Source organism: Drosophila guanche, unplaced genomic scaffold (assembly GCF_900245975.1).
Source record: "Drosophila guanche unplaced genomic scaffold, DGUA_6, whole genome shotgun sequence".
NCBI classification, from domain to species: Eukaryota; Metazoa; Arthropoda; class Insecta; order Diptera; family Drosophilidae; genus Drosophila; species Drosophila guanche.
In genome coordinates, this window is record NW_022995748.1 from 2,020,417 (window position 1) to 2,046,727 (window position 26,311).

Consider the following 26,311-nt stretch of genomic DNA (forward strand, 5'->3'; position numbering starts at 1 on the left):
ATTCAAATGATGATAAATGTGTTGGAACTCGTTATTGTTTTCTCCGAGATTTAATTATTTTAGCTTTTGTTAGCTTGACCCTAGGATCTCTCTGGCTTGGGAACGTGACTGGGACTCCTCACACTCGTAAAAACATATGCACACATGTACATACATATGTAAATGTACATACATCCGTCTGGGTTACTGTTCTTTTTTGCGCGATCTGTGAGATTTGTATTTATTTCGTTATTATTTGTACTTTTTTTTACCTTTTTCCTATGTAGAATCTAATAAAAGCCCAAGCCTTTCCGTGGCACGTCGTTAGTTAGTTGGAGGCAAAGGTTCCGATGAGACTGTTCATAGTGCTGAGTGTTTGTGTGGCTTTAGCTTCGGCCGGATACGGTGGCGGCGGTTACGGTGGCGGTGGATACGGTGGCGGCGGTGGCGGTCACGCATCGGCTTCGTCTTCGGCATCGGCTTCGGCTGGTTCTATAGCGGGCGGCGGAAAATTTGGAGGTGGCCCTGGATCTAGCGGTGGCTTCGGAGGTGGCGGTGGCCCAGGATTTGGCGGTGGAAGTCTTGGCGGTCCATTTGGCGGAGGCGGCGGCCAGCACGGCGGCGGCGGCGGCGGCGGCGGAGGTGGACTTGGTGGAGACTTTGGTGCAGGTGGAGGATCTGGCGCATCTTCAGCGGCTGGTTCTAATGCAGTGGGTGAAGCCGGTGGCCATGGCGGTGGTGGTGGAGGAAACTTATTTGGAGGAGGAGGATCGCTCGGTGGAGGTGGCGGACACGGATCCGGCGGAGGAGGTGCTGGACACGGAGCCGGCGGAGGAGGTGCTGGACACGGATCGAGCGGAGGAGGAGGATTCACAGGAGGTGGTGGACTTGGCGGCGGAATCGGAGGAGGCGGTGGACATGGCAGTGGTGGAGGCGGCGGACCTGGCTTTGGGAGCGGTGGACATGGATCTGGTGCTGCACATGGTGGTGGAGGAGGAGGACCGATCGGAGGAGGAGGTGGTGGACATGGACCGATCGGAGGAGGAGGATTCGGCGGAATTGGAGGAGGCGGTGGACATGGCAGTGGAGGAGGCGGCGGACATGGCAGTGGAGGAGGCGCTGGAAGCGGAGGACATGGCTTTGGAGGCGGCGGCAGTTCTGCTGGATCAGGTGGTGGACTGTTCGGAGGTGGACACGGATCTGGCAAGCCTGGCGGTGGCTTCGGCGGAGGTCACACTGGAGGAGGCCCAGGCTTTGGAGGTGGCGGAATCGGCATTGGACATGGCGCAGGTCTTGGCGGTCCCTTCGCTGGAGGCTTTAGTGGTGGTTATGGCGGCGGCGGCAAAGGAGGCGGATACGGAGGCAGCGGCGGCGGCGGTGGCGGTGGCGGAGGAGGCTTTGGCAAGGGAGGAGCTCACTCAAGCGCTTCTTCGGCAGCTTCGGCGACAGCATCTGCCGGCAGCGGTGGCGGCTACCACGGCTAATAAGCTATAGGTCTACGCACACTTTTCCCTAATTTATAACCAGTTTTACACAAGACTTCAATAAAGATTTCAAACGTCAAGCGACAACTGTCAGAATAATCAGAATCAGGACTTTCCCATCCCTGACTTCTTCCCGCCTGTCAAAAACTATGTATGGAGCGACAATCTTTCATAAGTTTGTGCAAATTCTAAGCGGCACACATTAAAAGTTGTAAAGCAAACTGGGTGAGAGCTGTTAATGTGGGAAGTCATGTCCCAAGTGTCTCGCTGTGGCAGTCACGATTGAAAACATTTCCCCTTTTGGGAAGAAGACTCACAGACTGAGAACTTTCCATCAGAATTAATGGCCTATTAAAGGGCGCCAGATGCCTAAGAAAACCAAAAGACATTGATGCCACTCACGGCCACATAAATCTTTTAAATGGCTTGGACAGACTTCTCTCTCTCTCTCTCTCTCTCTGCCTGAACTTTATGTGTCCCTCGCAAACATTTATCATTAAGAATAGTTTTACTATTGCAAATTGTTGCGCACAATTCTCCAACGGGGGAACGGAGACAGCAAATTGAAATCTTGGGCAAGTTCCTTGGTCTCCGTCTCCGTCTCAGCCTCAACTTGCAGTTTTATTGCCAGCGGAAACTGCAGCAGGAGCAGGAGCAGGAGCAGGAGCAGCAGCTGGTCCTTTCCTTTGCTGCTCGACCGCGCCCGCGAACTCTGTTTGAGTCCAATTTGCACAAGGACGATGAACCCCTGTGGTGCAGTTTTGCAACATTAAAGAGAATGCCAGTCTGGGACGGGGCTGCTGTCTGTCTGTCTGCTGGCGGCTTGCCACGGAGTCACATTTGGTCCGTGCGATGGCAACAGTTGTGGGCCCGGCCCCCCCATTTGCCTTTGTCCAACTTTTGCGAACGAGCCATATTGTGGGACACTTTTGCTGGGCAATAAAATAAATGTAAAAATATTTATCAAGGTGTTCGTATGGGTATTTTTGAGTTTGCCAGCGCCTCAAAGTATGCCCGGCCCATGCCATCAGAGCTGAAAGTAGGCAGCACCGAAATTTGCGCCGAAACTTTAATTAAAATTAAATAATTCACATTGCACATCGCATTTGAGGCACGGAGCATGTTTCGCATCGATATCGCTGCCGGTCGGTCGCAAAAAGGGGTTCGCTTTGTTCATTAGCCCCGGGCCTCGTAATTGAAAAGTTTGCACTGCAAACGACGCTCTCGTAATTCAATTTTCGCATCTGCGAGCGGTTGGTAAAACCCTGCAAAATGGCCAGCAACAATAACGGAACGAGAGCGGGCCGGCAAGCATGCGAAAATCATACAAAGTTGGTGGGGTGCCCGCCGTGATTGTGCGTTTACATAATTAACATGACGTTCATTAGTTGGCATTTTAATATTATTTCTTGTTGTCATTGGCAACGCGTTTTGCCCAGCCCATCGGCTACTGTTCATAAATATTTTTAGTTGAAGTGAATTATTGAAGCAGCGAAGTGCATTTCAATTGAGAACTATTTTGTGTGAGCTGCAATCGCTTTGGTTGACTGCAGTCTAATGTTAATAATTCAATGCCAATAAACAAACCAGTGAAGTAATTACATAGTTTTCATAGAGCCCAGACTTATGTAAACACTCGACATGCCTCAACATTAATTTGGCAACAAAACGATTAGACAACTGACTGAGGCCCGACCGGTTTCATTAACTGATTATGAGCTGGATGCTTTGCATAAACAAATAGGCAAATGTCGATAAACAAATTTATTATGAACAAAATCATGAGCTATCCCAATAGGCAATAGTTTAGGAATATCCATCGAAGATCACTTTCCCTCGATGAGTAAAAAGAGAATCTAAAATGCAAAAAAATCACCGAATTCTTGCTCGTTTCTAATTGCCTTTTTTCGCACATTTTGGCTGGAAAGCCCCTGCGCTGGGAGACGCTAATCTGACCGAATAACACTAGTAAACACAATTTTACCGATCGATTTTCTTTAGGTACAAATTTGTTGTGCAAAGAACTTGAAAAATGTCTCAATCCCCAAACAAAAAGTTCAATTTTTGTGGTAAGTATAATTAGATTCGCAATGACGAAACTGCAACTGGGTTTGCCATATATATTTTATAATTCCCATTTCGCTTCGCATGGGAGTCATTATTATTGTATACTTGAATTGCTAATACAAAATTGGGGATTCTCAACTGAAATGACCAGATTGTGCGTTATCATTAGGTTGTGTGATTTTTTGGTCGATAATGAAACGAGCAAACAATTGACTCTGCCTTCAAGTTCGTAGACTTAAAATAGCCCAGAGAGAGTTCGAGGTTTTCACATTTGCCATGAACAGTTCAGGATTAAATATTTGTATGTTGTACTCTCCATTCTGCCATATTTTGTAAGCATTTGTTCCAAGTAAAATAAATGACTGACAGAAGGTGGCTAAATGCAAAATGACATTTCACATCGTTGATTAATCGTACAACGAAAGTTTCTGAATGGAAACCAACGAGAGATGTATATGGAATATTAATCATTAATCACTTTTATTGCCTGTAAGTTCGTTTGCAACCTTAACAAACAATTTTCTAGAGTTCAAAACTGACACAGTAATATTATTATTTACTCCTCAACTACAAATTGGCAACTGCTGGCGGAAAGTTCGAACGGAGCGGAGCACTCCCTGCGATAGACTGACTCCCTGTAGAAATATTGAACAATTAACACTTGGAGAAATGCTGAAGGAAGTCAGTGGCAGCATCGGTATTTAAAGGCGTCTCTGCCAGCGAGCCACGTGCACGTATTTTTTGGAAACAACGCCATCAAAACCGCTTTCGACGAAACAAACCGAACCGGGGGAATAAACTCTTCAAGATGAACTTGTCAGATGATCGGCCTTAGAAAATATCAAACGGGCGAGCTGTGTGAGGCACTTGTGACCAGTGGGGAACTACGCAGACCAGGAAGCCCTCAAGCATCATTTGAATTAGTAAACAAACAACACAGACAGCGCCTCTTCTATTGCAGACACTCGACCCCGACTCCTACGAGTACGATTACGAGTATGTTTGGGCTGTGGTCCATAATTATGCATGCTCGTATCTGGTAACGGGTTTGGGGATTCACCCGGCCACTGATAATTAGATATAAAAGCAAATGAAAAGAAAACCGGTAGATGATCTGTTCGGGGCGGCCATTTGTCACAAGCCGAGTTCGGGCAGCATTTTGGATAAATACTTTTGGGGCTGTGGTGTGTGACCGTCAGTTCATTTCTTGACGGCTCAGCGCTCGCTCATACATAAAGGCAGAAAAGAACACGCAACTATGAAGACCCTCATTGTGTTGGCAGTTCTGGTGACCATTGCCTCGGCCCTTCCTCAATTCGGAGGCTTTGGAGGCCCAGGATTCGGTGGACCCGGCTTCGGCGGCTTCGGCGGCGGCGGCTATGGCAGACCAGGCTTCGGTGGACCCGGTGGATTTGGTGGCGGTCCCGGCTACGGCGGCTTCGGTGGCGGTCCCGGCTATGGCGGTTTTGGTGGCGGTCCTGGATTTGGAGGCGGACCCGGCTATGGCGGTGGTGGCTTTGGAGGCGGCGGTCGTCGACGTCACGGCGGTCATGGTGGCGGAGGCGGCGGTGGCGGCGGTGGCGGCGGTGCCGCTTCTGCTTCGGCTTCTTCCAGTGCTTCGGCGGCTGGTGGCGGCGGAGCTGCTTCATCATCAGCCTCCTCATCCGCCTCAGCCTCGGGCGGTGGAGGTGGCTTCTATGGATAGGCCGCCTGTCCATTGTCTATGCTTAAGTTAGGGTTAATGTTTGAAGAAAGTCTGAAAAATATAAAATCCAAAAAACCGAAACACAAGAGCTGTCTCCATTCCGGCTCGACGCCAACTACGATGCATAAAACTGCCGTTAATTCATGCATATAAGTGGGGGAAATAATAAAAATAGTTGCACACACATTGGGTGGGCTTTTGGCTGATGATGATGATGATGATGCGGGTGGGGAGGTAGTATGGGTACCAGCAATGCCCTACTTATTAGCAAGCGGAGCACTGGGACTCCCCTGCAATCCACTATTGCAACACAGAAGCAGATAAATGTTTATTGTTTAACTCTCTGCATAGCATTTTGAACAAATAACAATAAGAAAACAAATTCAAAACTCGACTTGGTGAGCTTTTAATTGAATTTGTGCATTTATTGGACAAATTAGAATGTTGAACTTGGCAAAATCAAAGTAAACAAACATATGAATATGTATGTCCAAAGGTTGCGCCTTTTCAGATGTTTTTGAGCAATGAAATAATTCAGCATAAATTATTGCGACCGGCTCATTTATTTATCTGTTTCGGACATAATGGTGAAATGAAGTTGAAGTCTTCGATAGAGATGCCTAGATTCAACTACACAGAAAGAAAATGAGTTCAATAAGAAATATTTAAATATAAAATATTAAATATAAATATATCTTCGGCTGCAAGTCGAAGGACTGTGAATAAATATAAATAAAAATATAAAAATTCGCTCGCTAAACACCAGAATCTGCTGTAAAGTTTACTATAGCCAGAGGACAATCAGGTCCCAAATGAAATTTAAAATCATTGATTTAATCATCATGTTATACTAACGGCAGTGCAGCTCTTTTTGCCACCACCAAATTCTGGTCCGATTTGTTAGACTTTTCTTGTTCAACTTTGTGGAGATCGTTCCCACTCGGAAGTGCACGTCAGCATCAGCAAAAAGGAATCCCAAAACAGAAACAAGCAAAAACGAAAAACATTCAGAAGAACCGGTTACAGTGGGGGGATCGACTGTGTAGGGTACAATCATCGTACGCCCCGAACTTGCTAATGAGCCAAGCCATAAATATTGTTAATTTGCTGGGGCATCGATTCGGTTCGCTTCTCTGGTTCAGCAGATGGCTTTCCCGGTTTATCTATGGCTCAGAGAATGTATAAAAGGCGATCCCCGGCGGGGTAGTAGTTAAGTTTGCGAAGCTCTCTCGAGGGAACACAAGCAAAGTCATGAAATTGTTTATCGCGCTCTCCGTTCTGGTGGCCGTGGCCTCGGCCCTGCCACAGTTTGGCGGCGGCAATGCCAATGCCAATGCCAATGCCAACGCCAACGCCCAGGCTCAAGGATTTGGAGGCGGCGGCTTCGGCGGACGTCCTGGAGGCGGCTTCGGAGGCGGCGGTTTCGGCGGTCGTCCTGGCGGCGGCTTTGGAGGAGGCCCTGGCTTTGGAGGCGGTCCCGGTGGTGGTTTCGGCGGTGGCCCTGGATTCGGAGGTGGTCCTGGATTCGGCGGCGGCGGCTTCGGTGGACGTCCCGGCGGTGGCTTCGGAGGCGGCGGCTTCGGTGGACGTCCCGGCGGTGGCTTCGGAGGCGGTGGCGGTGGCAGTAGTTCCGCATCCGCATCGTCCTCGGCTTCTGCTGCCGGTGGTGGTGGTCGTGGCGGCGGCGGCTCCGCATCCGCATCTTCCTCTGCCACTGCCGGAGCCGGCGGACGCGGTCGCGGTTAAGCCGTTCCATAAGATATTCTGAAATAATTGCTAAGAAATGACTGTGAATAAAACATAACATAGAAAACTAAATTGACTTGATTGAAAGGGGAAGGGGGAGCATTATCAGCCTTATCAGCAATCAAAATGATTTCCATAAATGATACAAAAATTGAACTTGGAGCTTTAAAGCTCAATATACTGGTTCAGCCTGGTCTCAGCATAAAACCAGGAGGAACGTTGTGAGACGCTTTCCTTCTTGTCTCAACTTTTATACCCGTTACGCAGGCAGTACATAAATACATATGTACATATGTATGGGATACATTGTACATTTTTATGTATATTTCTACATCTGTCATAGTAGATGTATATCTTTTAGCACTTTTCACATTCAATATATCTCATTTAATCTTCGAGTACCTGGTATACAATATAATAATTTGCATTTTAAATTAGACGGAAGACTTTGACGTATGAATACGTTAATATGTATGTATGTGTGGACCTTTGCCAAAGAGTTATGCTAAGTTGGTAGGGGCCTGTTCGGCAGTCAGGAAATTACAGCGAGCTAAATATTATAATATTTATACACTTTTATTGCCTGAAATTAATTCACTTTGGGTTCAGAGCGTTAGCGCCATTTCTCTAAAGCGAAACAAATAATTTGTAGCTGAATTTTAAATTAACATAAAAGACCAGACTGTGAGGGAAATCGTTTAGAAGCGTAAAAGGTGCGTTACAAAACTATACAACTTTACGTTGGGCAGTGTACAAAATTGGTTAATAAACAGCCTGCGATATAAGTTTCTTATAGAATCATTAGAGTGTTTTGTGGATGTCATTTTTCTGCCTAAATATTCGTTTGCTTGTGCACGATAATGTTTTAGGTATTAGCTGGCAAAAGTACCCGCAGCAATGATCATTAGCCCTCTCCTTATGGCTCTCCATTTAGTGCCAAAAAAAAAAAGAAACACAAATATTAATAATCTGTTAAATATTGATAGACGTGAACCGGTTTCATTGGCAGCCAGACACGCGTGGGTCCGCAGCATTCGCAAACTTTCCTCTTAGTGCTTCGGCTGGTTGCATTTGATCAAAATTCAGACATGTCCACTACCCATTTTACCGGCCCCGACTAGATCGCTGCTCTCTATGTTGTTTGTTGTTTTTGGCCATCAGTTTTGTTTGCATGCTAATTCGCTCCCGACTTCGTTGGCTGGGCCAGATGCTTGGCGTCTAGAGAGCTATATAAGCCGGGCCCTGCGGCAATGTTGGCTAAGTTTCTTGACTAACTCCGGACACGCAAAGCATCATGAAGGTCTTCGTCGCTCTCGCCATTATTCTCTCCGTGGCATCGGCTGCCCCACAGTTCGGTGGTGCCGACGCCAACGCCAGTGCCAGCGCTGCGGCTCAAGGGCAGGGCGGCAACGGCGGTGGATTCGGAGGACTTGGCGGACGTCCTGGTGCTCAATTTGGAGCTGGAGGCTTCGGTCGTCCCAACCAGGGTGGAAACGTAGGCTTCGGCGGCCCCAACCGAGGTGGAAACGGTGGCTTCGGTGGTCCAGGAGGCTTTGGCGGTCCAGGAGGCTTCGGTCGTCCAGCAGGTGGCTTCGGTGGCGGCAATGCCGATGCTAACGCCAATGCAGTCGCAAATGCCGAGGGAAATGGATTTGGAGGAGGCAATGCCAACGCCAACGCCAATGCCAATGCCAGTGCCAACACCCGCGGTGGCGGCAACGCCAGTGCCAGTGCCAGCGCCGTGGCCAACGCTGTTGGCAAGTAATCCATTAAGACGATCTGAATTTCCCAAGTGATTTTGTTTTTTAATATTTACAAATAATTACAAATATTTAAAAAGAAAACAACTGAAAACAATGCCTCTAGACTTTTCGGTGCAAAGATCAGGGATTGACTTTAAGGAAGGAATGGAAAGGGAAAGGGAAAGGGACTTCGATTTCGAAATATTATTTTTCCAAATTTTCTGCCACTCGTTGCTCAAGAAGAAAACATTATTTTTCGATCTTGTACCCTCGATTATATTGCAAAGAGGATAATTATGCACAAAGGACTTGATGATAATCCTCAAAGGAAGGATCGAATCACTTTATTATAACATCAATATAGGTGGTTGATTGGTCAAACTTCAAAGGTTCCTGGCCAAAAAGGAAGCTGACCAGTTTAAAATTGATTAGAGGAAAGTCATTTGTGTGAGACCAAATTGTGTGATTTTGAAAAACTGCAACTAAAAGAGTAATAAAAAGTTATTTGCATAATTAATTCGTTTCTAGGTCCAGTAAATCTCTGTACCACTGAAGGATTACACTCGAAAGGATTTATTTGTAGTTGTATTTGCTGTATTCACTCTCTAGCTAATTAATTTGTTTCTTTTTTTAACCGGTACCCATTTGAATAACTAAAATCTATGTTATCTAGATCGTTCATTGTGTATTTTTATTACATTTCTCTTTTGGTGTTTATTGGGTTTGCGGAGATTTGAGTATGACGCAGGTACACTGAGAAAAATAGCTACTAAAATTTCACCATAAATGGTTGCTTCCAGATAACTTGTTTAACTCTCCATAATCCGTAGACATCCCGTTCCACATGATTTCAGGGACACAACACAAGCCAAGCCTTTGCCATGTTTTAGTCGATGATGTTTGTGTTTCGCCTGGCCAAATATGAATTATGCAAATGAGTTGATCAAATCAGAGTCATAAATGAAGTAGCTCTGATAACACGTTTCTTCCCGAGACGGCTACCGCAGAAATTATGCGAATATTAACACACACCTGTCCAATCACATGTTGCTGGAGCTCTGCATATTTTTAGGCGATTTCTAATGTTCCCAAAGTGGTCAGGTTTTGGGCAAAAACAAATCAAAACAAACAGAGTTTCGTTGCCGAAAAAAGTGCTTTTTATTCAAAGATTTTCTCGTTTTGAGTTAGCTTCAGATCCAGATCAATAGTGGCGACCGCGTCCACCACCTCCGGCAGAAGCGTTGGCATTCGCATTAGCGACGGCAGAAGATGGTCCATGTCCTGAACCAAGAGCCTCAGCATTGGCATTTGCAGTAGCGCTGGCACTGCCACCACCACCGCCTCCACGTCCACCTTGTCCAAAGCCGCCGCCGCCATGAACAACTGGGCCAAAGCCAGGACCACCACGGCCAGGTGCTGCCTGAACGGCGACAAGAGCGAGGAGCAGAAAAGCGCACAGAGCAAAGAACTTCATCGTTGTAGCTTGCAATGATTTCTGAGAGATTCCCGGCCACTTTTATACAATTCCTGCAACCGTACAACTTGATAAATAATAATTAATAAAGACCTGTTTTTTTTTTAAAGAACTTCGCTTGTTTTTTTAATGTAGATCAGAATTGGTTCGTGTTTGAATATTAGATGCACATATCTGAGGATGTTTATGTGTACATTGTACATACATATATTTTGGAGTATTTCCCATCTAAAACCATAGTTCATGAAGCATTTTTGGAGCCCCATAAGTTTGAGGAAAGTTCTCGAACAAACTCAACGGTGGTAAAGCCTTTTAGCTGTGCACTTCCGTCAGATAACTATTTTGTAATGCCTCAAACTCCTAAATAATTCTTCAATTTGTCTCTAATTTTATTCACAGCTGTTCCTTCTGCTTCTTAGAACTCTCTCAAGCATCTGGCTCCAGTAAAAACAAACAGATGTTGGTGATAATGTTCTATCAGGTGTTTCGTGTTTTCTTAAACAAAATATGAATTAATTAAGCTTGCTAATCGAATCAAAGTCATAAATTTAACACAAAAACTGGTTTGTGACCGACTACTGGATAACTCCGGATAGCAGAAAAAAAGCTATTTGGATGGCGTGGCTTCGTGGTGTATATTTTGTAGAGCTGAACAGAATCTATGGATGTTTCCTAAAAATCTTTTAGCTATACAAAATCTATTCATGTTCAAAATGTAGCTTCCGCACAGAAATGTTTTTTATTCAAATGTTAATGTCCGTGGAGGCCCGTCAAGGGACGTGCCCATTTTTGCAGTTGCTTCGTATCCGGATGTCGTTCCAGGTCGATCCGTGAAGGCTCTCTCTTGAGTTAGCCGCGTTTGTTGCCGCCACGGCCAGCGGCACCGCCCTGGGAAGTGGCAACAGCATTGGCATTGGCTGTGGCCGAGGCGGGTCCATTTCCTGAGCTCAGCGCCTCAGCATTGGCATTGGCAGTGGCCGTGGCACCGCCACTAGCACCACCAGCACCACCGGCTGGTCCACCACGGCCAGGTGCTGCCTGGACGGCGACAAAAGCGAGGAGCAGGAATGCGAACAGAGCAAAGAACTTCATCGTTGGAGCTTGCGATGTTCTCTGGCTGGAGCGCACTCCCTTATATACCCAAAGCCTGGGCTAGACTACTTTTTCTGAAGATGTGTTCATTTATTTTGTTTATTTTTCAAGCTAATGAGTTCCAGGGCTATAATTCATGTGTTAGTGGCTCCGTTTAGCACATATATTAGGCATAGGAACGTGTGAGACGTGTGGTTGCGGGTTGGCTGCTTGAATAGATTCATTCGGTCCAACATTAAAGCTAAATAATTACATACAAATGTGGGAATGTGTGAACAAAGTTTTAGTTCAGCAACATCCTGATGTTAGATTTTAATTTGTTTTGCACAGTTCCAGGGTATAGTTTTAGGCGCTGTTCAAAAATTGATTCCCCAAGGTATGCTTTGCGGCATTCACGTGGAAATATTTATGAATATGAATATAACAAAGGTAAACAATTTGCCAGCATGGACCATAGTTTTACTTAAGTGAAAAAAGAATGTACAATTAAAATGAAAATGATTTTAGTTTAATCAAACTCCATACACAAAAATGCATCTATTCCTCTTATTTTTCACCAATCAATGTACATTGCAGTGCCCAAGCTTAAGAAAATAACCAGAATTGCCAAAAAACCTTCGATACATACATACATATTTACATATGTACATATGTACGTACATACATTTCTATATTCGACCCGCAGCTACATGCAGTTTAACGCCTGCTCAAGTTCAAATGGAAATTAACGTGTTGTGTTTATTTTATTACGGATTGCTTTCAAAGTTGAACGGCGAACGTGAGAGTCATTGGTAAACCCCCAAAGAGCCCTAATAATTCGACGAATCGATGAATGAATAACCAGTAAAGCGAGCGCCGCCGATCAGCTCAGCTGCCGGAACATGAAAGCTCCCAAATGTATGACGACAACTTTTAAGACGATTGCCGGTTTCCGAACGCAGGTGGGCAGCATTCAGCTTGTGGGTTTGCCAGCTGTGTTGGTCTCTTTGGTTACATGGGTTCGCTGATTTAACAATCTATAGAATTATTCAAATACGCGTACAAGAGGTTGCCAGCGAAGAGTGCAAGGCGTATAAGGGAAACTGAACGGAACTGTTCTCAGACAGCTTTCTTCTCAATTCTCAAATGTGGACAATTAAAATGTAAATGAAATGCGTTATGGATATTGTCGCACCTCTTTTTTGTGTGCAAGCCCCGAACTCATTTCATTATTATGTCATACAGGCAGGGATACAAGGCTAAAGTTGATTGGTGAATCAACAATGGGTTAAACGCAGACTTAGTTTTTGCTTTGTTCAATATCCAACGCAAAACTCGAATGGAATTTATAGTTTTATTTATAGTTTATACAATCGTTCATCTCTTCAGCATTTCTCTTTTATCCGTACACAATATTTTGCACAATATTTGTTATTCGCGGTTATTTGTTTGCCTTCCACGGTGCGGATTTGTCTCTCGATTTATTTAGTTTTTGGTGTATCACGCTGTGCGGTCTGCTGGGTGATATTTAAATCTTGTTTTAATATTTAACTCGTTTAGAATATGAAATATGTCTAAAAGCAATCGAGTATCAATCGCTCATTCTTCTCCTCCTCCCCGTTATGGCAAGCTGGCCTTGACAAGGCCACATTTTTGGTTGTAGAGCTTCAAGATCGATGCGTACGCACCACCGAAGAGTAACCGTAAAGCACCTCCACGCCGTCGGAATTGAAGATGCGCTCGACACGAGGCGCCCGCGTCTGTATGGGACGTGGCGCGGGAGTTGAGGAAACAACAACATTGGTGGTGGTAATTGTTGTCTCTGGGATAACGGTTGTGCTTGCGGCGAATGTTGTTGTACTCTCTGGCGTGCTCGTCGTGATGGGAGAGCTCGTCGGGATGGGAGAGCTCGTCGGGATGGGAGAGCTCGTCGGGATGGGAGAGCTCGTCGTGATGGGAGCGCTCGTCGGGATGGGCGTGGTGCTTGGCACTTGCGTGGGGGGGATGGTGGTGGTTTCTGGAGCTGGCGTTGTTGTTTCTGCGCTGCTCGGAATGCTCGGTACGTTTGTTGTCCGGATCTCTGTCGCTGTCTCTGTCGCTGTCTCTGGAACTTGAGTGGTGATCGGTAGGCTGCTGCTGGTCTCCATGACATTGGCGGCTGTGGTCTCTCGCTGAGCTTCTAGAACAATGGCCCGTTTGGTGGTAAGGAGTGGAGGTTCAGCGCTTGTGGTGGTTATTGGAGCATTCGTTGTGGTCTCTATAGTCTCAGTGGTTGTCACCAGCTGGGCTTGGGTGAATGTAGAAAGCGGTGTGGAACTCAGCTCTGTTTTCGGTAAGGGAAAATAAAAAAAGTTACTTTAGTTTAAATAAATCAAATGATAATCTAATATTTTACCTGTTGTTTCCTGTATTGCTTCCACTGTGCTGGTTTCCTGCTCCTCCTGCAGTGTGGTTTCCAGTGTGGTTTGCTCGTTGGCGATTGCTTCGGTGGTGGCCAACCCAAGGAGGCCAGCCTCAGTGCGGGACTCTTCTACTTCTGGAAGTATTCTGGGTGTCGCCACCAACTGGACTTCGTCTGCAATTATGAGTGGCAACATTGTGGCTCCAATTTTAGCTTCAAATTGATCTTCTTCGCTATTGAGGACCAAATTCTCTTCCACCAAATTTGCTGTTCCAGTGGTTCCAGGCTTGCCTTGGAAGAAGCTATTCAAGTTCTTGCCCTTGGTCGGTTCTGCGGTTGTTGTCCCCAAAGTTGTGGCACTTATCGGTTTCTTGGTTTCTGCGATCCTTGGCCTTTCCGTTGTTATCTCGCCAACTTCGCTGGTCCCTGGCTGTGCGGTCTGCGCTCGTTCTGCCTCTAATTGAAGTACAACGGACTCGGGCAAGGGTTCCTCCGTAGTTCCAAACGGACTCTCCGTGGCCTCCGAGAATACCTCTCCCCGCGCATCGGTGGTTAGTATGAGGTCGGTGACGAAATCAATCGTAAATGTGCCCGACTCAACGGGCGCTAGCGAGGACGACTCCTCCTCGTCGGTGGGTGGAGGCACAGTGGTTACAGTTTCTTCTGCATCAGCTGGAGAATCCTGTGCTGGGGCTGCCTGCGCGGCTGCTAACAGCAGCAGCAGCAGAGCAATCAGCGGCGTGTGCGACATTTTCAATTCGATCGATAAACTGAATGTCCGGAATGCGAGGCGACTGGCAATGAATCGCCTCAAAAACGTTCACTTTGTCGCTTTGTCCAAACTTGCTCCTCGCTCAAAGCTCTCTCTTTGTCTCCCTCTCTGTCTCTCTCTCTCTGAATATCACTCTCTCGGAACTGGTTCACTTGGGTCCATTGGCTTCCGCTGTTCCACGCTGCTGCTGTGTTGTGTTGTGTTGTGTTGTGACTAGTGTTGTTTGCGGCGAGGAACTAAACCGCTTGCAGCTTCGACCGCAGCTTATAAGGCGACAAGCGAAAGCGCCCATTTGAAAACTGTTCCCGGTCTTCGCTCTGCGACTGAGCATTTGGTTTCTCAGCTGCTTTTGGCAACTGTTTTTCATTCGCGACTCTGTCTCTCTTGACGTGGAGTGCAGCTGCGTGTGGTAAGCTGAGGCGCTGGGCGCACTTGGCCCAGAAAACATCTTTTAAATGGCACTTCCCCCTCTCCAGTTCAATTGAAATTTCACTTTCAACGCGGCTCACCTGTGCTCACCTCTGATCCGAGCATCGATCGTTGTCTTCGACATTGTGTGGCCGTTTCTGTGGCCAAACCGGCTTTCTGGTATGCCAATTAGTTCGTTACAACTCGTCGGCCTCTCATAATTCGCTCGGTTATTCAACTAATTTTTAGTATTTAAATGCTGTGAGAAGGTCTCTGAGGTGGGTCGCTCATTCATTCTATCAGAACCAGCAAGAGCCTTTCTGTTTGTAGGAACATTTTGATTGCGGGCGTCACAACTTGTATACCCGTTACTCAGTCTGTATAAACTTGTGCTCAGGTCAGCCGTCTCCCCGTAGATTTTAATAAACAATGTCTTAAACGACGGTGAATTGTTGCACCTATACACCAAAAAATATGGGACAATGGTTATAATTTTTTTTCGATTTTTCCTAAGTTTTCAAAGTCGAAATTTCATAAAATATAGAGCACCAAAATTATACATTTTACATTTGCAAGCCTCATATCGCACAGACGGTAAGCTAAAACCAGATACGCGTTTGATAACAATATTTAGCTGCATCAAAAGGCTTTTCAGAATGATCAAGTTCTTTACAATCAGTCGTAAGATAGTTGAGTTATGCCAAAAAACAAAACGCCACCTCGGAAAAAAGCACAAAGAAATTGAAACACATTTAATTTCAAAGGTCATCTGCTTCCTCAACTTTCGCTGATCTGATAACTATAAACTGCATGACTGTACTCAGAAACTTTGACTCCGCCAATTGATTCATGACAGCATCGAGCTAAAGCCATTCCACATCCCATTACCAGGAAGAACTTTCATAATTAGCTCTTATCGAGCCAGAAAACTGACCACAAAACTGCCTCATCCCGCGGCAAAGTTGAACAACAACAGGAATAAAGATAGTTTTGTGTCAACTCGACAGAAACGTCTAGTGGCCCAATAGAATGATAACGAGTGGCAATAACAATGAACTGGGGGAACTATTGACACACATTTTGGTACATTTGAGCTGCGGGGTTTGCCGAGCTCAGCGGAAAGTAAACGAACCGAAAGGACGAGTGTAGCCCGCGAGTGTGGCTATGATTTATCTAATGAACGATGTTTGTGCGACTTTTGGCGACTGTCAGGACAACACTGAGAACACCTTCAAGGAGCTTCAATAACAACATTAAGCACGGCTCGAACAGGACGGCACTCATTTAGATTGAGCACTTGGCAGGCGGCCAACAAAAATATGACTCAAGGACTTTTTGGCAAGCGAAATCGTTTGCCCAACTGATGACTTCCAGCAAAGGAAACTATTAGCATTTTGTTGGAATATTTATGCAGATCTTCAGAGCAGCTGAAGGACAACGCTGGCCACTTGTTCGAGCGTAAACAAAGTATTCAGCCGCCTCTCCTCCTGCCATTTATTATTGAAGTAAAATCAATGCCTGCCCACGAGAAATATAATTTAAATGCAGAATGAAGTGAGCTTCCTTCCTGAGGGAGAAACTGAGGCCCTAATGCTCGGGCAACCATTAGGAAAACATTTTGAATGCAAATTTCGTTGGCCAACAAATGTAATTTCTGCTGGAAAGTTGCCTTGGACTTTGAAGTGGCGCGTCGGTGCTTACCGATTATGGCCCCTGATGCTAATACTTATTTCGAAATTACTTTGAATGGAAATGAGAGTTTCCAAATCAATTAATGGGCTCTGAAGTCAAGTGTGGCGAATCGATGTAACTCTCGAGAAGCTGCTATCTTGCAGCAGGCTCCGGCATGACTTTCAATGGCTCTTCAGTTCAACCGCAGAACCCAAGGAACTTGAAACTCTGCAACTCTGTTTATTTTATAATTTCATCTGCCATCGGCCAAGAGTTTATTCTGCCATTGTTCAAAGAGGAAACAATAGAAGCACGCCAGACGAGACGAGACGAGCCGAGCCGAGCATTGCAATTGTATTAAAAAAGAATTATTTTATAAATGGGAAATTGCGGGGGAAAAACCCCTTGCTGCGGGGATTCAGTTATCGAATTACAATGCATAAATATCAAGGATTGGCGACAGAAAATGCCAACTGTGTGCTGAGCCTGCATCCATATTTAATCCATATTTAAAAGCCCTCAGCTTGTTGTCGCTTATTTATTTTCTGCTGCACATTAAAGGCGTGCACTGAGCAAAAGTCTCACTTTGCCACAAGAACAAGTTGATTTAATAAATTATGATGCATCCACGAAGCTAATGACAGGCCCCGAAGGAGCCCTGCAATATCATTATAAGCCAAAGCAAAGTCAACAGAGCCACAGAGCTGGAGACTGGAACCTTCTAGTAGATGCTGAGCCACTAATTGACTTTAATTATTTTGTTGTACTAAATGTCTTGTTTACACAAGGAATAAGGACGAAGAGTTACGCAGAGAACACAGTGGGACAGACACAGAGATAGAGTGCATTAGGGGGCGGCACACTGACACTTCCAAGTCACTTGTGCTCCCTGGCAGGGCGAATGAACAGCAGCAAAAAAATAGTTGGAGATGCATTGTACAGATACTCGACTTTTAGATACCTTCTAAGCACTTCAAAGCTTTTATTTCATTTATTTTTACTAGGATACTCAAAGCAAATGTGGAGTAAACTTAAACTCTTCCGCAGGCTGCTTCAAACTTTCTTAATTTCATTTTGTGATGTACCCCAAATAGCTCTTAAATTACAGGGTATAATGGCAGCCAACAGCTGCTCCGGCGCACAGAAGGGCCTGAGTCAAAGTTAGTTAAAAGCAAAGTGCAAACATGTGGGAAACTTTAATTAAAGTTGAATTTGTGTCAGTTGTGCGCCTGCCACTGCGGTTGCATGTTTTGCTGAGGCTCCTGGCATCGGTGGCAAGGATAGGCGAGAAAGTACAACCTGCCATATGGCAGATGCCGGCGCAGAGCTCTTGAAGATTGTCAAAATATGTACTAGCTGCGAGTGCTAATGAGTTTCCAATCGTTCGCTCTACTGTTCAGCTGCCACTTTGGGGATAATATCACCTGCAGGTAATATCGAAACTCTGTTGCAGTCCTTTCTGCCATTGCTTCCTGTTTGTGTTCGCTTGTTTATTCAGCAACAGGAAGAGCTGAAAGTTTGCTCACAGTGGGTCCTCCGGAGAGCTGCTTCATTGCTTCTGTCAGCAGTCGCCAAGACGCCAACCCACGACAAAACGAAGGCAATTCGTTGGGCACGCGGCTTAAACTTGTCGCTGAAAGTGCACAACTGTGGCTCTGAAGGCTTCCTCTTCGATTCCCGTCCAAGGGAGTTGACTTTTCAGTTTAAATTAACCTCTAGCGCTGCTTGCTGCGACTTTTCTCTCGCCATTTATTTACCCGCCGAGGCCACTGGAGTCCAATGAAGTTTCTTGTGGTTTCCTCCAGGTTTGCCTTACAAAAATGTATTGTTTGAGCTGCGTGGAGCCAGAATGGTCATTAGGGGAGATGTCTTTAGACTGCGATAATGAAATACATATGTAAAAAATCCAATATCTACATTTGACACTTTTACGTTGCCGCTTAAAAGTATGCAGCAAGTTTTTGTTGCTCAGCAGAGGTTTTTTTTTTTGAGAACTAAAAGAGGTTCGAGTACTTAAGGATATTTATAGATATTCACACAACAAAATAACTCTCATTTTGTCTTACATTTATTTATTTTATAACATAAACATACGTTCCGATTTACTCATTAATTTGTACGCATAAATTAAAGTATTAGGGGAAGCAAAGAGGCAGAAATGGGTGCCGCAATCGGGATGAAAATGGATCTGATTAAACAGTTTCGGGCTCGACATTTGAAGCATTCAAGTAAGGGGATTCGTGCTGCGTTTATTGTTAATGATTGGAGAGGGGATGCCTGAGTGGATGAGTTGAGTGGATGGAGCGTAAGTGTTAAAATGTCATCACAGTCATATGAAATTGGGAGCGAGAGGGAGTCAATGCTTTTGCCGTCAAACTCTCGCGTAAAGTTGGTCCACGGGGCTGCTGGTGGTTACGAATCCAACCTGCAGCTCATCCTCCGTGGCTGTGGTCGTGCCCGGAGTGGTTGTAGTTCCCGTGGCTGGGGTCGTCGTCGTCTCGATCAGCTCCAATCCCAGGCCATGGGGCAGGTGAACGTTGGGTGGCGACAGCTGCGACATTTGCATTTGAATTTGATTCTGCAGCTGCTGGCGCTGCAGCTGCATGGCCAAGAAGCTGGCCAGATTGGCCGTCAGCTTCGCCTTGTGGTTCTCCACGCGCCGAATGTTCCGCACCAGTCGATTGTAGACCAAAGGCTTCACGTCGATGGCCCACAGGAAGTCCAAGTGGTTGAAGCGCTCCATGGGCACCAAGTACTTGTCGATGACGTTGGGCAGCTCCCTGGCCAGTCGGTCCACGCCTGTGGTGGACACCAGCAGATCGTTCACCGAGTAGTACAGGGCCACTGGCACCTTGACCCGCGACAGGTCATAGTCCGGCGGCGTAATCCGGTTGTACTCCAGCTGGTTTCTCAGATAGCCGCGGTCGAACTTGCGGAAATGTCCGGACTTCATCAGCTGGCCAAAGTGCTCCAGCTGCTTGATGGAAGCGCCCGAGGGCGTGTGGCTCAGCATCACGGGCAGCATTGTCTGCAGGCGAAAGGAGATGCATTCAGTTCAGGAAATTGCACAAAATATTGTTCCACCCCGAAACACAATGCTACACGGCCTAGACCATGTTGGACCATGTTGGCCATCGAGGCGGTTGCTGGGCGTTGGGAGGATATGTTTCTGGGTCCTAATTTGCATGCATTGTCGGGGGCTCTACCAGAGCTACCAGAGTGTGCCGGTTAATTATGCCAATTGCCAGCAACAAGCAGCGAAATTGCGACCCTCCGGGCGTGCACTGACATAATAGATAATGACACCCCCGCAATGGCAGTATCCCGCACCCGCCACACTGTGCGCCATAATTTCCAATCTGCGGTCGATTAACGTGCAAGTTATGCCCGGAGCTGGGGGCGTAAGCTTTGTTGGGGGATTAAGATAGTGGCCTGAACCTAGACCGAACAATCAAATAAACTATGTGACAATTGTGGACCCTCGCATCAGACATCTCTGCTGGAGTCATTGCAGCAACAACAATCGAATTGTGGCGGCTTAATGAAGTGCCAGGCTTAATGAAGAGAATCCAGCTGGATGCCAGCGACAGCCCATGGCACTTACTTTGTTCAGCTGCTCGGAGTTGTAGCCGGCCACCAGGAAGAGGATATTGGAGCAGACGTCCTGCGTCATGGCATTGTCGTGGCAAACAACCTGGCTGTGGTCCACCAGGAATTTTGTGTTGGGCATGAACTCCGTGATGCGCAGCATTCGTGTGGCGGCCTGTGGCGAAAGAGAGAGCAGAGTCAGAGTCAGCGGCAGCGGCAGGGAAATTGGCAGCGACTCGCACTTACTGTTAGAAAATCGAGGAAGAGCACCAGCGTGCGGAAGAGCGGGCTCTTCATGTCGTGAATGTAGGCAATGGGCGCCAAAGCGTGCATGGAGGTAATTTTCTGCGTGTACGAGGGCTGCTCCGAGCACAGCACCCAGAAGATGGCCGTGCCCTGGGAGTGCCCCACATAGTGGAGCTGCTCGTAGCCCGTTTTGCTGAGGATGTAATCGATGTTCGCCGGGAGATCGTACTTGCCCATCTCGTGGAAGGTAAAGTCCCAGAACTCCTGGTAGTCGCTGTTCAAGCTGGTGTGGTTCTTCGAGTAACGGTTGCCACGTGAGTTGCCCATCCAGACATCGTAGCCCAGGTCGGAGAGCATGTAGCCTGTATGGGGAGAAGGGCAATTAAATCTCTGCGGCTGTTGTTCTTCTCCCTGACTCACCCAATCCCGATTTGGGACCCATGAGCACCCACGTCGCCGAAGTATCCAGAATGCCGTGCATCAGCAGCACTGGCTGCGCGCCTTTCTTTGGTATGCGATGCATTTCCAGGATGTAGCCATCCTTCGTTACCACCGTATGTGTCTCCGATGGATAGCCATATTTGCGTATTAATTTGGGCTGAAAAAAACGAGCGAGTTGGAGTTGGAACGGTGTTAGAAGTGCAAATCATGGCAGTGTGAAATTGAGTTGTCGCTGGTCTGACGCCTCAGTCTGGCTTTCTGTAGCTGCCATTTGCATGCTTGGGCTGGAGAGCAGCAGCAGCCTCGTCTGGCTTTAACCACAGTCATGTTCAGCTAATGAATTTTAATTTGCGGCATCAACAAGTTAATAAAGCTCCAGCCAGCCAGTGTAGAGAATTTTGCACTGTCTTCCCGCTGGCACAACTATTCTGATTGTCAGCTTATGACGGGTCATCCACAGCCATACAGAATTTCTTTACTGACACCGCAAAACTATAAATAAACTATAAACCAAGCCAGTCACGTATTACCCATACGCACTGTATGAAATTCATATTTGTTCCTCCTGCTTCCTGCTCGTGGAGATTTTGTGGATGTGCCTGTGGAGGGCTGGTCCGTGATATTGTTGATAAGTTTTGACTATTTGGGAGTGTACTTATGTAAGTGTGCTTATAACACAATTGTTGAAATGAAGCCATAAGCACGCGATTACACACAACAAAGCAAACAACTGAATGAAAAGATACTCAAATGAGACGATGGGAGCTGGCTGGAATTTTAATTAACCTTGGCAGCGAATGACCAGCGGCAACAGCAGCAGCAGCAGCAGCAACAAACTTAAACATTGCAATTGGCCAACTGACTTGCCGGCTGGTTGGACAACATGAGGAAGTGGTACCCGGAGTGCGCCAGTGAAATACTTTTCCTACTCTTTCGGTTTTGTGTCTCGGTCTCGAGTGGATTTTGGCAAATGTTTAGGCATACATTTTCGGCAGTTTCCTCGGCTCTCTCTCTCTCTCTCTCTCTCTCGGCTTACATCATTTCTTTGTTCGAATGAAAGAATGAACGCGCGAAGCCGCCACACAAAATTGCAACAGCTGCTGGGGTGAAGTTTTGTCTTTCTTGGCTTGACACACTTTGCGCCGCATCTGGCAAATATTGAAGGCATTGCACAGAGGCGCAAAGTGCAACAAAGTGCCACCGCCCGGGGTCCGTCTCTCCCTGCCGACAGTGTTGGGACACGGCGCCAAAGTGTTTCCCAACCTCTGCGGCAAGGCAAAGTGAAGAAATGTTTTTGAATCTCTGGCAGGGAACACGACTTATGGTTTTTGCAATTAATAAAACTTATTGCTTTATGGTTTGTTTGTTTTTTCTTGCCTATTTATGCACTGCAATTAGCCGAAATCAAATTGATTGTGGCCTAGAAATGGCCATGGCTATAAAGCTCAACTGGTACACCTGGAAATAGGTTTCAGACAGAGTTAAATGTATTGAAAATTCAACTAGAATCGATGCAAATCCACGCTGATAAAAAGCGAAGATGGAAAACCCTCACCCTCGGTTTGCTCAGATATTGAAATATTTGTTTTAACGCAAAAACACACACAGAAATACTCGTGAATAAATCAAGCAAATTGCAAGGCTAAAGCGAGCTCTGTAAAGGTTGGAAAACCATAATTAAATGCCAAAACCCCATAGAGGAATGGAGAAATAGGTAAATGTCGGACCCTGTGGTCTGCGGCTTGGACCAATGTGAAAATAAAAACGAATTGTGGCTGTCAGTGGATTTTCGGACTCGTTGCTGACCGCAATATGTGTTTTTTTTGTTTTTTTTTTTGTGTGTGTGCTGGATGTGTGCTTACTGTTTTGCTAACTGAACATTTTTCGTTTGGCCCACAGCCACGGAAACTTCATTAGCACCTACAACATACAGCATACAGCATGCAGCACCGACTCGGATCTCGATTACCATAATGCTCTCATCATGACCTACTCATTTCTGTGTGTTTGGCTGCTGCCGATGGTTTGGGTCCACGCTAATTGGCAATGGAGCTTCGTGTGTGCATTTACAGTGATCATTGCCTATGTCTGGATATTTAGTTGTAACTTAAAAATTGTTTCAGAAACTTCTATTCGCTATCTGCAGTAGCTACTGGTACTGCCCGAACCTCAAGTACTTATGCAACGTTCCACTTAGCCTGCATTTACTGTACTTGGAGTGTTGCCTGTGCGCCTTGGGTGTAGCTTCACTTCACTTCACTTTTTTTTTTTTTTGCTGTGTATTTTAACGTTTGAAATATCAATGCAAATTTTTAGTGTCAACGTCTGCCGGTTATGTTTAGTGGCGCGCCTCTTGATTCATTTGCATAAAACATAAACAACTTTTGCTTTGCAGAGCTCAGAAATCACTTTTGTTTTCGGCGGATGGATGGATTTCAGAGTGCACATCGCTCATTTTGTAACTGACCTTGATATTGACTTCTCTCTGTCATTATGGGACTGGCCAACCAGTTTTCCACCTCAATTTGGTGTCAAGTCAGAGCCAGAGGCTCCCTTGTCTTATCGATGGGTGTGTTTATGATTGGCGCTGGCCGCTCGTTGACTTCATTGCGCCTGACTGACATCATTTTGATGACATCGAAATGCAGAGGGTTAATCACATTTGAACTTCTCGTCCAAGTCGCTGATCATTTGGAGCAGTCTGACTTATAGTATATGCAAATTATTATTTGTATTTACAATTCGAAAACAGATTGATGAAGGTTTACAGACGATAATTATCGAGTAGCTAATTATTCATCTATCAGAGTTCCAGCACCTTCGGCGGACTTTAATTTGCAAACCCTTGGCATGTCGTTCCAAAAGGAAACCAACGCGGAAACCTTACTTCCTTATTGTGGCCAGTGCCAGAGGCTAACTTCGGTGACATCTGAGGCTGTGCTGGCGGAGACTGCTAACCCATATTTCAAAGTCGCTCAAGCGGCATAAGCGTGGACGGGGACGTGGACCTGCGCCTGGACGTGGACGTGGACGTGGACAGGTTAGCCAATTGCAGACTGACGATTGTGTAGCTTTGACAATTTAAATTTGTTATTGTGCACCATGAAAGGTGTCTCCCGCCGTACACAATGGGAACCTGGCCAACCCATCTCCCGCGCCCCTCCGCCGATTATGCAATTGGCAACGTGCAGAAATTGCCGAGGAGCCAAAGAGCCCTAAGAGCCCAACTGCTTTATTCAAACTTCGACGTGATTACAGTGCAGACACGCGCCCGTGGACGCGTTTGTAAGCCCAGCAATGACTTTGCATAAGATCCACTTGACTGGGCCCTAACTGAAGTAGATACTGGGTACAGTTCGGTGACAACAGTTTTGGGGTCTGCATAACAACAACGGATCACGTAGCTCCCATAAAATCGTTACGTTATCATTTCTCTGCACATAGACACTGGTTAATAATAAGAGTACCTTTACCGTTACCTTTAGCTTTACGTTTCCTATCCATCTGTTTGTTGACCCCGATTATTGTGAGATTTTCCCAAACTTCTGTTTTCTTTGAGTGCCAATCGGTTAACCTTGGAAATTGCTGGGAGTCCCACAAGAAAATTGCTGCGGGCTTTAATGTGCACGAGAACTGAATGAAAATGTGATCCAATTGTGGGGCACGTGAATGGGGCAAATGAGCTCAAGGTCAGTGCGGCCAGCAGTTGCTTATTGAATCTAAGATCGTTGGCATTCAATGAACTTGGAGGTTGCACTTCTATTTCGTTTGTAACAACTCTCATGCGTGAAGTGAAGAAAAATCAATGCTTGTGTTTTGGCTGTAAATTAGTTTAGAGTACAAATCGAAGTAAATTCAATCATGGAATTGATTACTTTCAGACGGAAAATAAAAATATAATTTCAAATTGAAGAATGCTCTACTTAGTCCCGTAAACAACATCGTAATTTTTTGGTCAAGCTTTAAAGCTCTCCATGAACTACTCTACTCAATGGCATCACAGATTACGGTAATTGCTCTCCACCTCTCTCTCTCTCTCTTTGGTGCACACTGAACTGCAGCGCATCATGTGAGTCCACCGTTACAAAGTGCCCGTGCCCCCTACCCCAACCTTTACAAGACATCATTAAACGGTAAATACCTTAGTTCTGCCCGTTTCACGTGAGCGTCGATGTCAACGAACCACGAGAACGGAAACTTTCTTTCGAACCGCGGCAGTGTACATTTATTTGACATAGAAAAGTTGTCCAGCCAAAACAAAATATGAGAAACGAAAGATAAATGTAGATACAAATGTAATGCCGTGACAAAACAACAACAGCGAACGACGAAAACAATAACAAAGAAAGTCAGACCAAAAACAAATGTCAATGGTAGAGGATGGAGGAGAATGGAACCAGAGAGAGACTTACCGTTATGAGAGATGCATCCTCGAGCACGTCGGACTTGAGGTTCCTACCCCCACCGGCCAGGTTTGCGTTGCTCGAGAGCAGCACCGAGTTCAGCAGATTCTTGAAGCTCAGCGAGCTATAGCTGAAGGGCGAGAGGAGGGTGAAGGCTCCGGCCCGACCGCACACCTGCAGGGCCACCAGGCAATGCAGTAGCAGGGCCACCAGCAGGCGGCCGCAAGCAAAGTCGCTTGCCCGCATTGCAAAAGGGGATCCAGTGGCACTCACAGATCGAAAATGCAAAGCACTCACTCTCACAGTCTCACACAACGCTCGCGTTCACAGCTGACAATTGCGCTCAGACACTCGAAATGGGGCAAATTAGCTAATGCAGCACCCTGGCTTGCATCTAAGCGTAACGGTTACGTCGTCGCGACTATCTCCAGCTCTCTCTCTCTCCCGCTTTCGTCACAGATCGTCTTGCCAGCTGTTATGTGTTTTGTGTCTGGCCACTGGTTGGCTGGGTATCCTTTTGGTTGAATTTTGCACTTAAAGCGCAGTTTTCACAGCTGATATTTGGGTATTCCGTAGGATATTCAGTCGTGTCTTGACACTTAGCGTACCATAAAGATTTATTTATCAGATATGGGAGTTTACTCTCCGCAAAATTTTGCACTTGCTCAAAATACACTTTTTGCTTTGAGATAACTGAGTACTGTTTCGGGTTTGTTTGCTAATTTCACTTTCAAAGCAGCTCCCTATCCCGTTCGGCACACCACAAAGTCTGTAGAACCTTCAGCTGAGGCTTAGGCTATTCATCCGTCTTCACCGACACGCGTTTGGCACGAAAGTCTCAACACAAAAAATTACAACAAGCGCTACAGGTGCGTTCACGACGATCATTTGCTTGCATTTGCCAAGCCAAGTCTCTCTGCCGTTGCCTACATCGTTTCTTCAATTTTTTAAAATACCCAACGCTCGTTCGTTGCTGGAATCAACTGACTTTTACCTTACCTCACTTTATCACACACCTTGCATGCCAACGAACTTGTTTGAGCCGCACCATCGACTGTGGATTGCATTTGTGGAAGGTAAACTCCATACACTCAATGGAAGGTAAATCACAAT

The 26,311-nt window shown here is 46.1% G+C and overlaps 6 protein-coding genes across 6 annotated transcripts; 2 read left to right on the top strand and 4 right to left on the bottom strand.

The window, feature by feature from the left end:
- Positions 1–4,788: 4,788 nt before the first annotated feature.
- On the top strand, positions 4,789–5,235 carry LOC117583928 (glycine-rich protein 2-like). Its single transcript, XM_034272609.1, has 2 exons — positions 4,789–5,107; positions 5,204–5,235. The coding sequence occupies exons 1-2, from the start codon at positions 4,789–4,791 to the stop codon at positions 5,233–5,235; spliced, it is 351 nt and encodes a 116-aa protein (XP_034128500.1).
- Positions 5,236–6,426: 1,191 nt separating this feature from the next.
- Positions 6,427–8,825, top strand: LOC117583929 (glycine-rich cell wall structural protein 1.0-like). The gene is made up of 4 exons (XM_034272610.1): positions 6,427–6,722; positions 6,777–6,978; positions 8,255–8,542; positions 8,585–8,825. Exons 1-4 carry the CDS (start codon positions 6,487–6,489, stop codon positions 8,744–8,746), a joined length of 888 nt encoding a protein of 295 aa, XP_034128501.1. The 5' UTR covers positions 6,427–6,486; the 3' UTR covers positions 8,747–8,825.
- A 1,067-nt stretch (positions 8,826–9,892) lies between these two features.
- On the bottom strand, positions 9,893–10,226 carry LOC117584317 (glycine-rich cell wall structural protein 2). Its single transcript, XM_034273146.1, has 2 exons — positions 10,126–10,226; positions 9,893–10,092 (listed from the first exon to the last, which is right to left on the bottom strand). Exons 1-2 carry the CDS (start codon positions 10,195–10,197, stop codon positions 9,925–9,927), a joined length of 240 nt encoding a protein of 79 aa, XP_034129037.1. The 5' UTR covers positions 10,198–10,226; the 3' UTR covers positions 9,893–9,924.
- A 672-nt stretch (positions 10,227–10,898) lies between these two features.
- Positions 10,899–11,308, bottom strand: LOC117584292 (glycine-rich protein 1-like). Its single transcript, XM_034273113.1, has one exon. The coding sequence runs from the start codon at positions 11,287–11,289 to the stop codon at positions 11,047–11,049; it is 243 nt and encodes an 80-aa protein (XP_034129004.1). The 5' UTR covers positions 11,290–11,308; the 3' UTR covers positions 10,899–11,046.
- A 1,295-nt stretch (positions 11,309–12,603) lies between these two features.
- Positions 12,604–14,679, bottom strand: LOC117584003 (mucin-2). The gene is made up of 2 exons (XM_034272732.1): positions 13,664–14,679; positions 12,604–13,591 (listed from the first exon to the last, which is right to left on the bottom strand). The coding sequence occupies exons 1-2, from the start codon at positions 14,418–14,420 to the stop codon at positions 12,936–12,938; spliced, it is 1,413 nt and encodes a 470-aa protein (XP_034128623.1). The 5' UTR covers positions 14,421–14,679; the 3' UTR covers positions 12,604–12,935.
- Positions 14,680–18,570: 3,891 nt separating this feature from the next.
- LOC117584464 (lipase 3) lies at positions 18,571–26,105 on the bottom strand. The gene is made up of 5 exons (XM_034273382.1): positions 25,208–26,105; positions 20,775–20,952; positions 20,355–20,716; positions 20,125–20,283; positions 18,571–19,548 (listed from the first exon to the last, which is right to left on the bottom strand). The coding sequence occupies exons 1-5, from the start codon at positions 25,442–25,444 to the stop codon at positions 18,892–18,894; spliced, it is 1,593 nt and encodes a 530-aa protein (XP_034129273.1). The 5' UTR covers positions 25,445–26,105; the 3' UTR covers positions 18,571–18,891.
- Positions 26,106–26,311: the final 206 nt, after the last annotated feature.

What these genes read in the sequence shown, in the direction of transcription:
- LOC117584317 (XM_034273146.1), bottom strand. Translation starts at nt 10,197, where the DNA reads ATGAAGTTCTTTGCTCTGTGCGCTTTTCTGCTCCTCGCTCTTGTCGCC. An exon ending in AGGCAGCACCTGGCCGTGGT is followed by an intron (nt 10,093 to 10,125) that starts GGTCCTGGCTTT and finishes GTTCATGGCGGC; the next exon opens with GGCGGCTTTGGACAAGGTGG.
- LOC117584292 (XM_034273113.1), bottom strand. Translation starts at nt 11,289, where the DNA reads ATGAAGTTCTTTGCTCTGTTCGCATTCCTGCTCCTCGCTTTTGTCGCC.
- LOC117584003 (XM_034272732.1), bottom strand. Translation starts at nt 14,420, where the DNA reads ATGTCGCACACGCCGCTGATTGCTCTGCTGCTGCTGCTGTTAGCAGCC. An exon ending in AGCAATACAGGAAACAACAG is followed by an intron (nt 13,592 to 13,663) that starts GTAAAATATTAG and finishes TACCGAAAACAG; the next exon opens with AGCTGAGTTCCACACCGCTT.
- LOC117583928 (XM_034272609.1), top strand. Translation starts at nt 4,789, where the DNA reads ATGAAGACCCTCATTGTGTTGGCAGTTCTGGTGACCATTGCCTCGGCC. An exon ending in CGGAGGCGGCGGTGGCGGCG is followed by an intron (nt 5,108 to 5,203) that starts GTGGCGGCGGTG and finishes CATCCGCCTCAG; the next exon opens with CCTCGGGCGGTGGAGGTGGC.
- LOC117583929 (XM_034272610.1), top strand. Translation starts at nt 6,487, where the DNA reads ATGAAATTGTTTATCGCGCTCTCCGTTCTGGTGGCCGTGGCCTCGGCC. An exon ending in GGAGGCGGTCCCGGTGGTGG is followed by an intron (nt 6,723 to 6,776) that starts TTTCGGCGGTGG and finishes CGGCGGCGGCTT; the next exon opens with CGGTGGACGTCCCGGCGGTG. An exon ending in CCGGCGGACGCGGTCGCGGT is followed by an intron (nt 6,979 to 8,254) that starts TAAGCCGTTCCA and finishes GTTTCTTGACTA; the next exon opens with ACTCCGGACACGCAAAGCAT.
- LOC117584464 (XM_034273382.1), bottom strand. Translation starts at nt 25,444, where the DNA reads ATGCGGGCAAGCGACTTTGCTTGCGGCCGCCTGCTGGTGGCCCTGCTA. An exon ending in GGGTCCCAAATCGGGATTGG is followed by an intron (nt 20,717 to 20,774) that starts GTGAGTCAGGGA and finishes CTCCCCATACAG; the next exon opens with GCTACATGCTCTCCGACCTG. An exon ending in ACTCCGAGCAGCTGAACAAA is followed by an intron (nt 19,549 to 20,124) that starts GTAAGTGCCATG and finishes TTTCGCCTGCAG; the next exon opens with ACAATGCTGCCCGTGATGCT.